Here is a 14,927-nt window from a genome sequence, read left to right on the forward strand (position 1 = left end):
ACGGAATATTGGATCACATCTTTGATCAAATCTTTGACAAAGAAATTTGATAGTGTAATACCGGCCTAAGCGAGTGAAGGCCTACCTTCGTGACATAGGCGCCGCGGACTGCCTTTCTCGTTGGTCTCGCAATCTAACTTGTTTATGACTTTAACTATCTTGTTTCAGCTCACGGATATGCAATGTTCACGACATGGAGGTAATAAGGCCGGTATTACACTATCAAATTTCTTTGTCAAAGATTTGATCAAAGATGTGATCCAATATTCCGTCCAATATATTTGACAAAGATCTTTGACGTAGGCCGGTATTACACTATCAAATTTCTTTGTCAAAGATTTGATCAAAGATGTGATCCAATATTCCGTCCAATATATTTGACAAAGATCTTTGACGTAGCGCTAGACGGGGTATTACACTGTCATCAAATTTTTCGTCAAAGTTCAAGATGGCTGACAACAACTTGTTATTTACCGCAGCAGTTCTACGTACTCCAATTGCATTGTGTGCACATGCGGAAAAGAAGTGGGGGAAAAAATGGAACCATACATACGAGGTTGACAGTCTTAAAAGTCCTGGGATTACAACTTGATAATAAATTTAGTCGGGAGGAGCACACCACAGAACTGCAGAAAGGCCTTAACAAATCTGTATTTGCAATTCGAGTGTTAGCAGACATAGGCAACATAAAAATGAAAAAGCTTGCATACTTTCATTCCATAATGTCATATGGGATAATATTTTGGGGTAAATCTTGAAGTCAAACAGAAGTTTTCAAGGTCCAAAAGCGTGTAATACGTATTATTTGTGGAGTAAATTCACGGACCTCCTGCAGAAACCTCTTCAAAGAACAGGGTGTACTAACTACTGCCTCTCAGTATATTTACTTCTTAATGAAATTTGTCGTAAATAATCTCTTTTTCCAACAAACAACTCAGTTCATACATACAATACCAGGAACAAAAATGATCTGCACAAGGACTGCACTTACTTTAGTTCAAAAAGGGGTCCACTACTCAGGAACACTCATCTTCAATAATTTGCCAGGAAACATAAAAAATTTAGTTAGAAATAAAGATCGGTTTAAAAGGAGCCTGAAAGACTTACTACTGGCCAACTCCTTCTACTCCATTGGCGAAATTTTTAATAGAAACAAATGATGTATTGTATTTATTCATACTATTAGTATTGTTATTTCAGCTTAAAAAAATCGACATGTTCCACATCCACGAGGATCTCCTCAGCACGTATCTATGGAACGAAAAACTAATCTAATCTGGGTGAAGCCGTGGGTTTTATGACGACACGATAAAAGCATTCAACAAAACTTGTTACGTGAGCTTACAGTGGAAGACGTCAAGTCGTACATCAATTACTTAAGAATGGATGAGCATACATTTCTGTATGTGCTCCATGAAGTGTATCCTCATATCATAAAGCACAATATTCACTTAAGAACTGCTACATCTTCAGAAGACAGGCTCACTATAACACTCCGATTCCTTGCTACAGGAGAGGGTTATGTTAGGTTAGGTTAGGTCAGGTTTGGTCTCCAATCTTCTTAATCTATTTTTGTATTCAGGGTGCTTCACGTTGTAAAGCGCCTCATCAGCTTCAGACATATCTATTAATTTTGTAGTTGTCGGCACACACCAATTGTATTTACTGGCAATGGTTATAAAAACACTACAGACGACAGAACGCTGCAGCGATGCTAGCGCTCCATGTTGTAACACGTCACATTGCAGTGAACAGAAGACAAGCGGTTTCTTTGATCAAATATTGGACGACATTTGACAAAGTCCCTATTTACACTATCAAATATCTTTGACAAAGAAATTTGATAGTGTAATACCGGCCTAAGAATAGAGGGAGACGCCGTGACGTCACAGCTGCGAAGCCGAGGGTAGCCATCTCAATCCGACCAAAACATTGCTGCTGTAAGCTTGTGTGCATAGGCTTGTCGCTCGCTTTTGGAAGGATTTTGCGGTAATATGGTGACTTGTGTGGTGTTCGGATGTACGAATCGTTCTGATTGTGATGCGAAATCGAAGGGAATAACATTTCATGTGTAAGTTGTCTCGTTAAGTGTGATTTTACAACTTCATTGTGGATGAACGTGTGCTACATTGGTACTTGTACTATAGCGTGTTTTTCTCCTGTATGATGATTTTAGATTTCCTAAAAATGAAAGTCGGAAAGCTCTGTGGGAGAATGCCGTGAGGAGGAAGAATTGGCGTGCGTCTAAATGGAGCACTGTATGTTCTCAGCATTTCCGAGAAGAGGACATAGACCGAACTTCCCTTTCAACAGTAAGGCTCCGAGAAAATGCTGTACCATCAGTTTTCCCTACACACCCAAAACATTTGCAAAAGGTATGTTAATTCAAAGAATTAAATTCTTAGTTTTCAAGTTCACGTTTCAGTATAATACGTACGTATCGTCGATAATCGAAGTTTTGAGTAACTCACTTTGTCTTCATCATGTACCAAATTAAAAGCTAACACTACATTAACTGGCGTAAACTATAGGCCTAAACAGGACACTGTGTAGATTTGCCATGCTATGTACCGTATTTCAGTAAATATTGGTGGTAATGAACAGTGTTTCCCAGTAGTGTAACGTAACTGAAATGTCCCAGTACGTATTACAAACAAGATGTATTTATGGGGCTTTGGAGGGAGGGTATAGCTAACTTAGTTTTCAGTTCCTATTATTTAGTTTGTGATACACGTTTATTACTGAATTAACAAAATTGTATCGTTTACATTGAAGACTAGCTATTCGTAATATTACTTTAAAAACTATTTTTAATCAGAAGAAACGCGGAATTTCGCCTTTACGAGATTTTATTGTAAACAAAAACTTTGAAACAACTAATCTGATGACGTTACATGCGTACATGGTGCAATTAGCGACTGTAATACACGCAGCGCTATAGCACACTGGCAATGTTTTGGTCAGTGTGTCATGGCAGCGAGCCACGCCCCCATGGCTTCAAAACGTAGTACGGCTGGGATACGTAGCGCCATCTCCCCTTATTCTTACCTCCATGGTTCACGAGCTGTAGGCGCAGTAGCAAGCTCCGCTGCTGACGTCAGAGTGAACCCAAGCAGGGCTCACTTGTCAGTAGCCAGCAGTTGCTATGACGTATTGTGTGGAACTTGCGTATGAGCCAAAACAATGTTGTTTACGTCAGTGTGAAGTTTTATTAGTGACGCGATTGAGTACAGAGTTACGCCTTAATTATCAGTGTATGGGCGGATTTTTTAGATTAAGTCTTTAAGTGGAAAATAATGGTTTGCTGCGCGATTGCCGGTTGTACTAACCATAGCAGACAAGTAAATAAGTTGGGAATTAAGTTTCATATATTTCCCAAAAAGAGTGAGACGAAACAAAAATGGATAAATGCATGTAAACGTGCAGATAAGTTTTCCGTTGAAAATGCTCGTGTCTGCTCAATACATTTTACTGATTCGGATTATGAAAGGGATTTGAAAAGTGAACTGTTGAACATTCCTTCGAAATGCAAATTGAAGACTGATGCTGTTCCAACACTAAACCTACCGTCTTCCGGTGCCGGCATAGGTTTTAGTAATGAGCGTAATGATAGAGACGTGCGGGCACAGAAACGAAGGTACCGCCAAGAGGGTATTATACAGGTAAATATATTAAAACTAATTAGTACTGGTTAAAACGTTAGCTGTGAAAACGAACACCACTATGGATGCGACAGTGTTTGCGTATGTCAATCATTAGAAATTATGGAAATATAAATAAGGGAAACGCAGTTACTGGAATTACAACATGTTCAAAAATGATTAATGGCTCTTTTTCTGATTGTCAACTAGAGATAGTTATGAAAGGAGTACTAACTGGTCATCTGAAGGAATTGCGAAGCTATGACTTCACATTGGCTATCTTATGAAGCGTTATCACTTGTTAGGGACGTATTGAAATATTCTCTTCCTAGTGAGATCACTGTTAGAAGACGACTCGAGCAATGTAGCGTTCAAACACGTTAGTATTTTGAAACCTTGATCAAAGTTATTAGCAGAATTTGAAAAAGATGTAGTTCTTGCCTTTGATGTAGTGAAATTAAACAGTAATTGATGTTTTGACCAGGCAGGTGAGATTATCAGAGGAGCACGCAAAATGCTCAAGTTATGGTCATCAGAAGTTTGGTAGTTCCATTTATTATAACTTCGACACAGCCATTACGAAGTACAAGGTTCAAGTAACATAAAATGTTGAATTATTTGTGAGATCATGTGTGCATGATATGGGACCATCAAATAGAAACTTACAGGGAACCTAAAGGTTGCATAACTCAGAGGGTCGACAGAAGCGTCCGATCCCACGCGTCGGCTTTGACCCGTGACGTAAGGGTGTTGTCGTGTGTGACGTCATGATGGCACGGAGTTTGGTTTGAGTGTGGCTGTCTCCAGTTCTGTTTTATTTTATTTACTTTTCTGATCTGTTCGTTCTATCTCGTGAGATTTTTTTTTTTATTTAAAAACACTTATTACTTATTTTAAATATGTTTCCTCGAATTTCTGTTTTAGTTTATTATATTTATCTTTCTGATCTGTTCGTTCTATCCCGTGAGATTTTTTTTTTAAAGACAAAAAACACTAATCAGCTACTGAAGCATCTTTATCTTCTATGGGTTGCAGGGGTTACGACCCCTGGGGAGGTGGGTGAGTATTCATGCATGGCTGTCTTCACTTACACGTTGTAGCTACGCAAGGCGTCTAAATTTGTTTATATTTAGTTTGCCCCCCCACCCAAAACACCTCATTTCCCGCGCTTGTCCCGTTAGTATCATTAGGCTTCTTGTGGAAAGTGTGTGTGTTTGTTTTTGTTTCCGCCATATTTGTGACGTCATGGGTCAAAGCAGACGGGCGGGATCGGACGCTTCCGTATTTCCGTAATGTTGTTGCTATAAAAATTGTTAATGTCAAGGTGGCACACCAAAGGCATCATGCCCAAAAATTTGTGTCATCTAAATTTCTGCACTAACAAATTCTGTGAAGCAACTATGTAGCCACTTTTATTTATTTACTTATGTATTTTTTTGTCCAGCACAGCAGCAAATAGCAGCTGCTATTATTCTAACCAATTGGTGAAAATTTCTTGCTGTGAACAGCCAACCTATCATAATTAGCTTGATTCATGGGTGTGGCGTATTTACTCAAACTGCAGTGTATGTGCACTGTGAAGTACTATTTAGTAATAGTTTGTAAAAAAGGGTCCTAACATATTGCTAGGTGGAAAATTTGGCAGCAAATGTAGAAAACAAATATCACCAAACCCATCGGTGCTTGCAGATGTTGCCTCAGCTGTGCCAGATGCACCAGAAATTTAAGTTAATGGTTGCAGGGTGTAAACTGAAAGAACAAACAAAGTGTGAAGAACAGGCATCATCATTCTACAAACACTGCGCAGCATTTGTTGCATGTCCTTATTGTCCAAGTGTGCTAAGACACTGATTACATGCTTGAACTGTCTGATATGAATTGCATTGACGAAATCACTATTAAGTGTTGATTACCAACAGGCAGGATAGTTCGAGAGAATGTAACAAGATCAGCCGACCATTTCATTGAGGTGTTTGCATCAAGTTTACAACTACTGATACCAATTTACTTATCACCCAGCAGTACTTACAGTTCTTTAAGCTCACTAAAAAGGAATTCAAAGTAATTGCAATTTGGGCAGAATTAGTTCTTTGCCATTCTGGGTGAAATAGCCTACAGAGATTTCACTGGAATAATTCACAGGTTGGAACTCGCCCATTTGTATCTTATTACAGAGATGCAAATACTAATGAATACAGTTTCAGCAGTTTCTTATAATGTCACTTTCCAACTACAAAGCACATTTATTACTTTTCAGAGGATGTGTAGCTCAACACTGAAACAAAAACCATTTCATGGATTTTTCATATTTTCAGGAGGATTGTGATGTTACAGCAGAATGGCCTTTTTTTTCCCAACAGCACATAATGTGAAGTCATTAGTAGTCTGTGACATACAGTGACAGACTTGTTTGTTTCAAGAATGTGGTGATTGCTCTGGGAGCCACCCAGTCTGGAGCTGAGACTGCCCTGTTTGTGCAAAGGAATGAAAAATTCGGGAACTATAAGTCAGTGGTCAGATCCCCTATGCTGATGTCAAAAAGGAATATAAGGCGATGAAAGCTCCCGTCTTGTCCATTTATTGTGCTTCCATAGTGCAGAAACCTGTTTCTAAGGTTGATGCCTCAGCGCAGACATCATCCAGTGTACAACCATCCACCACCAGTAGCTGTACTTCCATTTGTACAGGCCAAGGCAAAATGAGCAAGGATAAAGCAATCCAAGCAACCAGATAAGAGACCAGAAACAGTTCTGTAGTGAGTGTCAAGAAGGCACACAACAAGCAGAGTGCTTCTCAATGTCCCCTTTCCCCCTCATTCTTGAAGGGACGGGTTGCAGGGATAGGTTCATAACATTTGAGTCAAAATCTATCCTGAGTGCTGTATGAGACAACATTCTTCGCATCTAGCCGATAAGGAGGACATCATGGAGTTAGGTGCCTTGGATCCAGGCAGCCCCTCCACTCCCCCACATTCTACAAGTGCTTCACCTCCGCAGTGCAAAGATAGGGGTAAATTTAAACATCAATAAAACGGCTCCCATCCTGCAGTACAATTTGCAGGGGTTCAGGGTGCATGGGGAGGAACCCAGTCTCTTATCTCAGAGTAGACCACTGTGTCTGAGTCTCCAGGAGACTCATTTCTATCAGTTGTACACCTCTGAGCTGCGAGGCTATGTACTTCACAAAAAGGACGACCCAAGTGGAGAGAGAGCTAGAGGAGGCCTAGGTATTTTCGTCAGTACCGCCTACCACTCCTCGCCTCTCTCACTTGAGACGACTTTACGAGCAGTTGTATCAGCGCACATGCGTCATCCGTTGACAATATGTTCCCTTTACTTGCCCCCACATGATGCACTTTATGAAGAGGTCATAACCAACCTTATTACACAGCTCCCCTGCCCCTTCATCCTCAGTGGTGATTTTAATACACACGATGTGCTTTGGGGCTCTGCAACTATCTGCCCCAGGGGCAGAGCAATTGAGAGGCTTCTCGTGTCATGCGAATACTTGCTAAATGCGGGACAGAGCACTCACTTTTGCACAGCAACTGGATCGTTCTCTGCTGTTGATCTCTCGCATTGCTCTCCAGCTCTTGCTCACACTGATCAACGAGAAGTGGTTGATGACTTGCACTGAAGTGATCACTTCCCGATCTGGATTCACCTGCCAGATGGGGTGGAACCCAAAAGCAAACTGCTGCAGTGGGTGCTCAGTAGAGCCGACTGGACACTTTATAGCCAGTTGCCCCAGTTCGAACATTCTGCAAATGTCGAGAAATGGGTGGATCACATTTCAAATTGATCCTCGATGCCGCTGCAGCATTCATACCACAGTCCACGGGAAAACAGAAGAGGCAACCTGTCCCTTGGTGGAGTTCTGAATGCTGCTCTGAAATTAGGACCAGGTGTGGGGCTCTGCGTAGGTTCAAGTGTCAGCCAGCTGCAGAGAATCTTGCAGCCATTAAGGTGGCGAGGGCAAAATGTCGCCGAATTATTCGAGAGAGAGCAAGAAGAGGTCGTGGCAACAGTTCCTGAACACCATTAATCGTTCCACCAAAAGTTCATTTGTGTAGGGACCATCAGGAGAATTTCCAAACCAATCCCTGAAATATTGCCCAGACAATGGTGGCACATTTTATCACAGTTACTGCAACAGCCAGTCAGGATCCAGGTTTCCAGTGCCATAGAGCAGTTGCTGAGAGGTGTAGTTTGGACTTCTGACCCACCTCTGATGAAAATTACAACTGCCCATTTTCCATGTGGCAGATGAATTCTGCATTGTATGCAGTTCGTGACACATCCCCTGGTCACGACAGGATCCACTACAGTATGCTGCAGCACCTCACAACGCGAAACAAAGATACCCTCCTTGTACTTTTTAATGCCATTTGGGTGTCAGGTCACTTACCTGACTTGTGGTGTGAGAAAATTTTAATTCCTCCTTTAAAACCTGGGAAAGACTGTACATGCCCAAGTAGTTACCATAGTGTTGCCCTCACTAGCTGCATGGGGAAGACCTTGGAGTGGGTGGTCAAGCACCGCCTTGTCTGGATCTTAGAATCCAGGCAAGTCCTTAGTCACTTTCAGTGAGAGTTCAGTAGGTGTCACTCCACCTTTGATGACCTGCCCCCCTCTGGAGGCAGCTATACAACAGGCTTTGGTATGCCGGCATCACCTGCTAGGTATATTTTTTGACATCGAGAAGGCCTATGATACTACTTTGAGGCATCTTATTTTTGATCAGCTTCACAAATGGGGTTTTTGCGGTTGTCTTCCCAGTTTTATTCAGTCCTTCCTCTCACCACGATATTTTAGATACCAGGTTGGTGACATCTTGTCTGATTGCTTTGAGCAGGAGAACAGTGTCCCTCAAGGTAGCGTTTTAAGTGTGGTTGTCTTTGCCATAGCTATTAATAGCATTACATCCATAGTAAAAACTCCTGTCCAATGTTCTTTGTTTGTAGATGACTTCTCTGTGTTTAGCTCTTCTTCAAGCCTCGCAAAGACAACATGTCAGTTGCAACTGACTCTTCGACATTTGGATGATTGGGCACAGAAGAATGGTTTTAAGTTTTCCACTGAGAAGTCTGTGTGTGTTCTTTTTAACCATTCTCGTTCCATTTTAAACTTTCCTGAGTTGAGGATCAGGAATACTGTCCTTACTTTTAAAGACACAGTGAGGTGCCTGGACCTCATATTTGACTCTAAGCTTGCGTAGTTACCTTAAGGACCCGAAAAAATGGTCTCTCAAGGCTTCAAGTATTTTAAAATGTCTTAGCCATAGTATATGGGGAGCAGACAGGACTTGTCTGCTCCAGTTTTAAAGGGGCACATTTGCGATCTCGGCTCGATTATGGGTGCACGGTGTATGGGTCTGCGAGGCCCTCTTATTTAAAGATGTTGGATGTGGTGCACCTTGAAGGTATTTGGCTGGCCACCAAGGCTCTGTGCATAGTCTGGTGAACCGCCACTTCGTGTCAGGCAATGGCTACTTACGGTGCACCAGGCATATAGAAAACTTTTCACACCCACCTACCATATCAATGCTCAGCCTCCTCTCGAAAGGCTTTTTCATAACCAGCAGCAGTCAATGAGGCCCTGTGGGATTAGTGCACAGGATTGCTTTTTAGAGATGGGTGTGGTCGGTCTTCACATTTTACATCACGGTTGGAGCAGATTTCCACTGCGGCTTCTCCAGAGGCCCATACTTATTTTAGACTTGACGAATTTTAAAAAAGATTGTATGTTAGATTTTACATTTCAATCTGTTTTTTAATGTTTTAGATATGCATCATAATTTCAAAATAGTGTACACTGATAGCTCCAAGCAAGGGAATTTCCTTGGCTGCTCTGTCGTGTTCGCAGCCATGTCATAGGGATTCGCCTTCCTGACAAGTATACTGTTTTCTCAGAAGGCACGGGAGCAGATGTGTCGTATTTGGGGCAAATGGTTTCTCATTGGCTCCAATTCCCTTAGTGCCTTACAATCAGTACAGAGCCTGTACCCAGCTGAGGAGTTGGTCCAGCCGATATGTGACCAATTGTACTTGCTCCAATGGCAGGATAAGCAGGTGTCATTCTTCTGGGTGCCAGGGCATGTAGGGATATGTGGAAATGAACAGGCCGATTGGGTTGTCAAGAAGGCCTGCAGAAGACAGGATGTGGCACTGTGTCCTACTCCCTTGCAGGCTGTCATTTCTGCACTAGACAGGAAGTGCATGCAATTGTGGGGTAAGGAATGGCTGGTGGTGACAGTCAATAAGCTGTGGATGGTGAAGTCAATAACCCAGCCGTGGCATTCCTCCTCCAGTTGCTCAGGCGGGATGAAATGACTTTCACATGTCTTGGATTTGGACACCGCCCTCTCACATATAGCTTTTTACTATGGCGAGAGGATCCCCCGTTTTGTGATGCTTGTGGCAGGCACATCTCTAACCGCCATATTTTAACGGAGTGCATTTTGTATCGTGATTTGAGGCCAGAAGCAAATATTGCTGCTCTCTATTTTAGCTGATGATGAGACGAGTGTGACTAAGGTTTTAAAAGTTTTGTGATGTGTTTGTACACTGGCCTAAACTTTTAGGCTGGAGGTTTTAGTGTGTTGCAGAGTGGTTGGCTTCTCTGTTCTTTATTATTGTGATCAGCCAGCCACATCCATCTGGTATATTGTTTTAGCACCTTATACCACTTTCTTCCTGTGTTGTTAATGTTTTATTACTGATGCAATACTTCATTCCATGGTTCTGTGTGAGTATGCACATAGTTTTCCAACTTTTGTTACCTGTGTTTTACGTGCTGTTTTATCTACGTGTTTTTTGTATTTTACTGGCACTTGTCTCAATCCGTTTTTGCACGGGCACTAATGACCCTGCTGTTGTGTGCCAATGCAAACATATCCGTGTTATCCGTGTTTATCAGAGATTCCGGGTGTATATCATCCTGACCAGGTATAGTTTGTTTCAAGGCCTCATCCAATTCAGTCAGTGTAAATGGTGAAGAGAAATTGGATTCATTTGGTCACTGAGCTTTTAGAGAGGTAAGTTTGAATTTTATTTTGGAAGTATGTTGTTTGTCGCAGAATGATGTAGGTGTCTCAACTAAATGGTTAGCAGTTTGGATGCATGAGCGACCAGGCTTGTGACGGGTTTATTGGAGGCTCTGCCAACCTTACACAGAAGTCTGTGTGCCTTTCTACTTGAATGTTTGAAATTTACATTTTCTACTGTCTCACACCATCATGCTCTTCTAGCTGTATCAAGACATTGGAGTAAGTCATCTGCAATATCGCTGTCGCCAGTTTTTTTTATTCTTCATAAAGTGGTTCGCCATGCACATTCTACCCTGGTATATATTCCTTTCTGTATCCACGAAAGATGAACTTCTTAGCATCAGTAAGAACGGTCCCAACAAATCAAGAGTAGTTTTTAGTTTCTGGTGGAATAAAACAGAAATATTTATCTCTTATCTAGGTGGTCAGCAAAGCTCCTCCAGTCATCACTGTGGAAATTCGATGTGGGTTGTGGTACAGATCTCACTATTTGGACAGAGCGCCCCATATTGAGGATTACTGGCCTATTTTGGCTGTGTGGGAAATTAAGTGGCATAATCCGTATCACTTCAGGCAGGGGATTTACCTTCATAGTCTCGGATGTTATTGAATTTAGCATATGTTAAAATTCAGGAGTTAGTAAGAAACACGTATTTTTTTGTTTTATCAAAAAAAAAAAAAAAAAAATCCTGCCCCAAGATAGAGGCCTCCAAACATGACACTGCGAACACCATTTTAAAACGCGTATTTTGGAAAAAATTTTAAAATGCTGTATCTCTATAATAGTTCTAGATATTTTGTTAGTTTTTTTTCTGTTTGAAAGATAATTGCTTTATGATTACAGTGGTATCCTCTGCTTGGACATATCTGTCTAAGTTCTTTTACTGTCACCTTTGGGATGTTTTGTATAATTTACAGAACAAACTTTTTTAAAGAAATATCAATCCAGAAAAGTTAGTTTTTTTTCTGTTGACTAGTACCATGTAATACTATATTTACTGTAAAGGAGAGCTTCTGCTTTTAAGTTGGACAGGTTTTATTTTAAAAGAATCATTTTTTTCTACTTTCAAGGGTAATGTATTTCACTGAAGTTGTTTCTTACTAATTTCTTTGTAACAATGTTTATTTCTATTTTCTTTGTTGCAGTTATTTCTTTTCACTTCATTGTTGCAAATATTTCTTACACTTTGTTGTAGTCTCTTGTCAGTGTTTTTGTCGTGGTTGTTCATAGCAGGTTTCTGTATTGTAGTTGTTCAGTGTTAATTTGTTTACTGAAGAGGCTTCTAAGGAATATGAGACCATCCAGTGAGTTCTTTGTTTTCATGAGGAATTTGCCAGTTGACATAGTTGCAGTGTGTTTTGTGAAAAGGACTGTTTGAAATGTCTTCTGACTGGGGCCACAGGAGAGTGAAGTGTGCTGACTATTTGTATATCAATAAAAGAGTTGTAACAGACTCTGTTCAGGTTGGGAATAAATGTTCTCATTTGAAGACTGAAAGTGAAGATGTTTCCAGTGATGACATTTTGTGTTCTAAATGTTTTGACAGAATAAAACAGTGATAGTATCTGAACAAGGTGAAGCCTCCCATGGTGCAGATGATGCAGATTTTTCATCAGTTGAGGAGGAATTAAATACCCTGAGTCAGTCAACTATATATGTAGGTGTTAGTCATGTTAAGAAACCGTGGTCAGAGAAGTAGAGTCGTATGCTCTATGCACCAAGAAAGTGCAAAGAAATTACTAAAGCTATGAATGAATACATTACAGCAAAATTGCCCACACTCTTCAAAGTAGAAATTCCATTTTCAGAAGAAGAATTACCAAAGCACTCTTGCACCTTGAGCCAGGAATTTTTCACAAATATCTATTCAGCTGTTGAATATTGTGCATCCGTCAGTGAAAAGGTGCAAGTTTTAACTATTATTCCAGATATGTTTTCAAAGAAAATAATTTTGAACCATGTTCCATCAGTATCAAAATACATGGTAGACAAATTAAGAAATGTGAGGTCTGTAAAAGGAGTCTTTGGAAGACCAGATCCCTATTATGGTCATCCTGTTGAAGCAGCTCAAGTTCAGATAGTGCAGTCATTTTATCTGGAAGATAAATGGGACTGTTCTTGCCAGAGTACCAACAGAAAAGACACTATAACCTTAAAGGTCAAAATGTTCTGGAAGTGAAGAGGTACACAACTCACAGTAGTAAAGAAACTTTTGCAGTTTATAAGAGCAACTATGCAACTTCACATATTGGAAGATCAAAATTTCATGCAATTCAACCTAACTAGAGATGACTCTATGAGTGCACTGCGTGAATTTTGAACTTTGTGTGGTGACTTTGAAGAACTTGCTGGAGCATGTGACATATGACACCTAGGCGGGGCATTTGAAGTCATTAGTAGTCTGTGATGTAAAGCGAGAGAGTTGTTTGTTTCAAGACTGTGGTGACTGCCGTGGAAAGGGAGGACTGTCTCTACAGACACTTGGCCTAGAAGATGTAGCAGATAACCCTGCAGAAATGACATATGCAACATGGGAGGAAAATAAACCAATTAAGAAAACTGTTGCCTTTGACATTTTCATTGATAAACTTGGTAAATGGTCAGTGAAACCAGTAACACACCAGAATCTGAAGAAATTGCAACAACAACAAACTGCAGAAGTGAAAGAGTGTGTACAGGCTGAAGAACTGTGTTTAGTAATTCCCTGTGATTTTGCGGAGAACTGGTGTGTAATTGTCCCACAAGAAGTACAAGGGTATCATTGGAGTAATGACCAGTTTTCAGTTTTTACAGGAGTGACATATTTTCAAAACAAGACTAAAAGTGTTGCAGTTATAATTGATGACCCCGGACATGACTCAGCACATGCTTTGATAGCAATGTGCAAAATTCTTCAATTGCAAACAGGGGCAGAGATCGTCATTATTTCTGATTGTACTCCTAGTCATTTTAAAAATCATTACCAACTGTTTGAATTGAGTAAGTCACTTGTGCCAGCTGACTAAGTATACAGTGCTACTGGTCATGGGAAGGTGCAGTGTGATGGTGTAGGAGGCCTGCTGAAGCACCATGCTACAAAACATAACCTTTCCAGACCAAATACTGCTGCAATTCAGAATACTGAAGATTTTACCAGAGTCATTAAATCTTACATATCCACAATCCTCGTTCTTTTGTCCAAAGAAGAAAGCAAAGAATTCCGTGTGCAGAAAAAAGAAGAATGGTCCAAATAAACTACTACTGTGAAAGCAATTCAAAAGACATATATTTGGACTCAGATTGATTGGTGAACTCGTATTGCAAGCACTTTAAAGAGCAAGAAAGAAGAAATTTCGTTCGTTCAGCCAACAACTCTGAAACAGCATGATAATATTCAGATTCACAACCTGATAAATGGGATGTTTGTGGCGTGTGTGTGTGACTGTGGCTGGTGGAGTGCAGTGGTTATAGAAACCAGAAATATGGATTGGCATTTTTATTATAATTTAAGTTCAGAACACTATAGTAAAAGAAATTTGACAGGTAAGTCCAAATGGAGAATTTCTTTGTAATTATAAAGCAATTATCTTTCATTAAAAAACCCAACAATGTTTGTTTCCCCCCCCCCCCCCCCCCCAAAATTCACATCTTCGAAATGGTATTAGCAGTGTCATCTTTGGAGGGCTGTATCTCGGAGCAGACATTTTTTGGAGAAAGCAAAAAAATACATGTTCCTTACTTAGTCTTTCATTTTAACATATGCTAAATTCAGTAACATCCGAGACTATGAAGGTAAGATTTTTTCCTAGCCTGCCTGAATCGATATGGACTATGCTAGGTGTAACTTCTCTGGATATAGGCACTGGGTGCCCTCTGCAGTCCTGGGACACAAAGCAAAGATCTGGGATTTTAATACCTTTGCCAAGCAGCCAATCTGAAAGATCCCAAATCCTTGGAACCATAAACCAGGTATAGATCTTCATTTTCAGCCAAGTCGTTGAGTGCAGTACCACATTCATTGTCATGTGGGTAGTCCCAATGACCATGGTGACTATAAAAATCATCAGCAAAACCAATGAGTGTGCATTAATTGACATAATATCCAGTGGCCAGGCACATTTGGTGGCTTGTAAATATTATTTATAATGGTCTCCTTCATCTGTTCAAGACGTAATGGATCTTATTTTCTGTATTTGTTAAATGAGGCGCTCATACTCGATATTGGTCCTTACGCAGGTGGTAAAACAATACACATTGCA

The 14,927-nt window shown here is 40.5% G+C and overlaps 1 protein-coding gene across 7 annotated transcripts in view; it reads left to right on the plus strand.

Annotated features, from left to right (window-relative positions):
* Nucleotides 1-14,927, plus strand: part of LOC124551072 (zinc finger protein 271-like) — a 114,736-nt gene that overhangs the window by 16,876 nt on the left and 82,933 nt on the right. For 5 of the 7 annotated variants that reach the window (XR_006967767.1, XR_006967766.1, XM_047125959.1 and 2 more), the window contains exon 1: nt 3,107-3,662. The exons of the other annotated variants lie outside the window; for them this stretch is intronic. Coding sequence is in view for 3 of the 5 variants with exons in the window: in XM_047125959.1 (XP_046981915.1) it covers nt 3,297-3,662 (366 nt within the window). In the remaining 2 variants the exon portion in view is untranslated. Of the gene's footprint in view, nt 1-3,106; nt 3,663-14,927 lie in introns of those variants that run through there. 7 annotated transcript variants of the gene reach the window in all.

Source organism: Schistocerca americana, chromosome 9 (genome assembly GCF_021461395.2).
Source record: "Schistocerca americana isolate TAMUIC-IGC-003095 chromosome 9, iqSchAmer2.1, whole genome shotgun sequence".
In the NCBI taxonomy this organism is placed as follows: domain Eukaryota; kingdom Metazoa; phylum Arthropoda; class Insecta; order Orthoptera; family Acrididae; genus Schistocerca; species Schistocerca americana.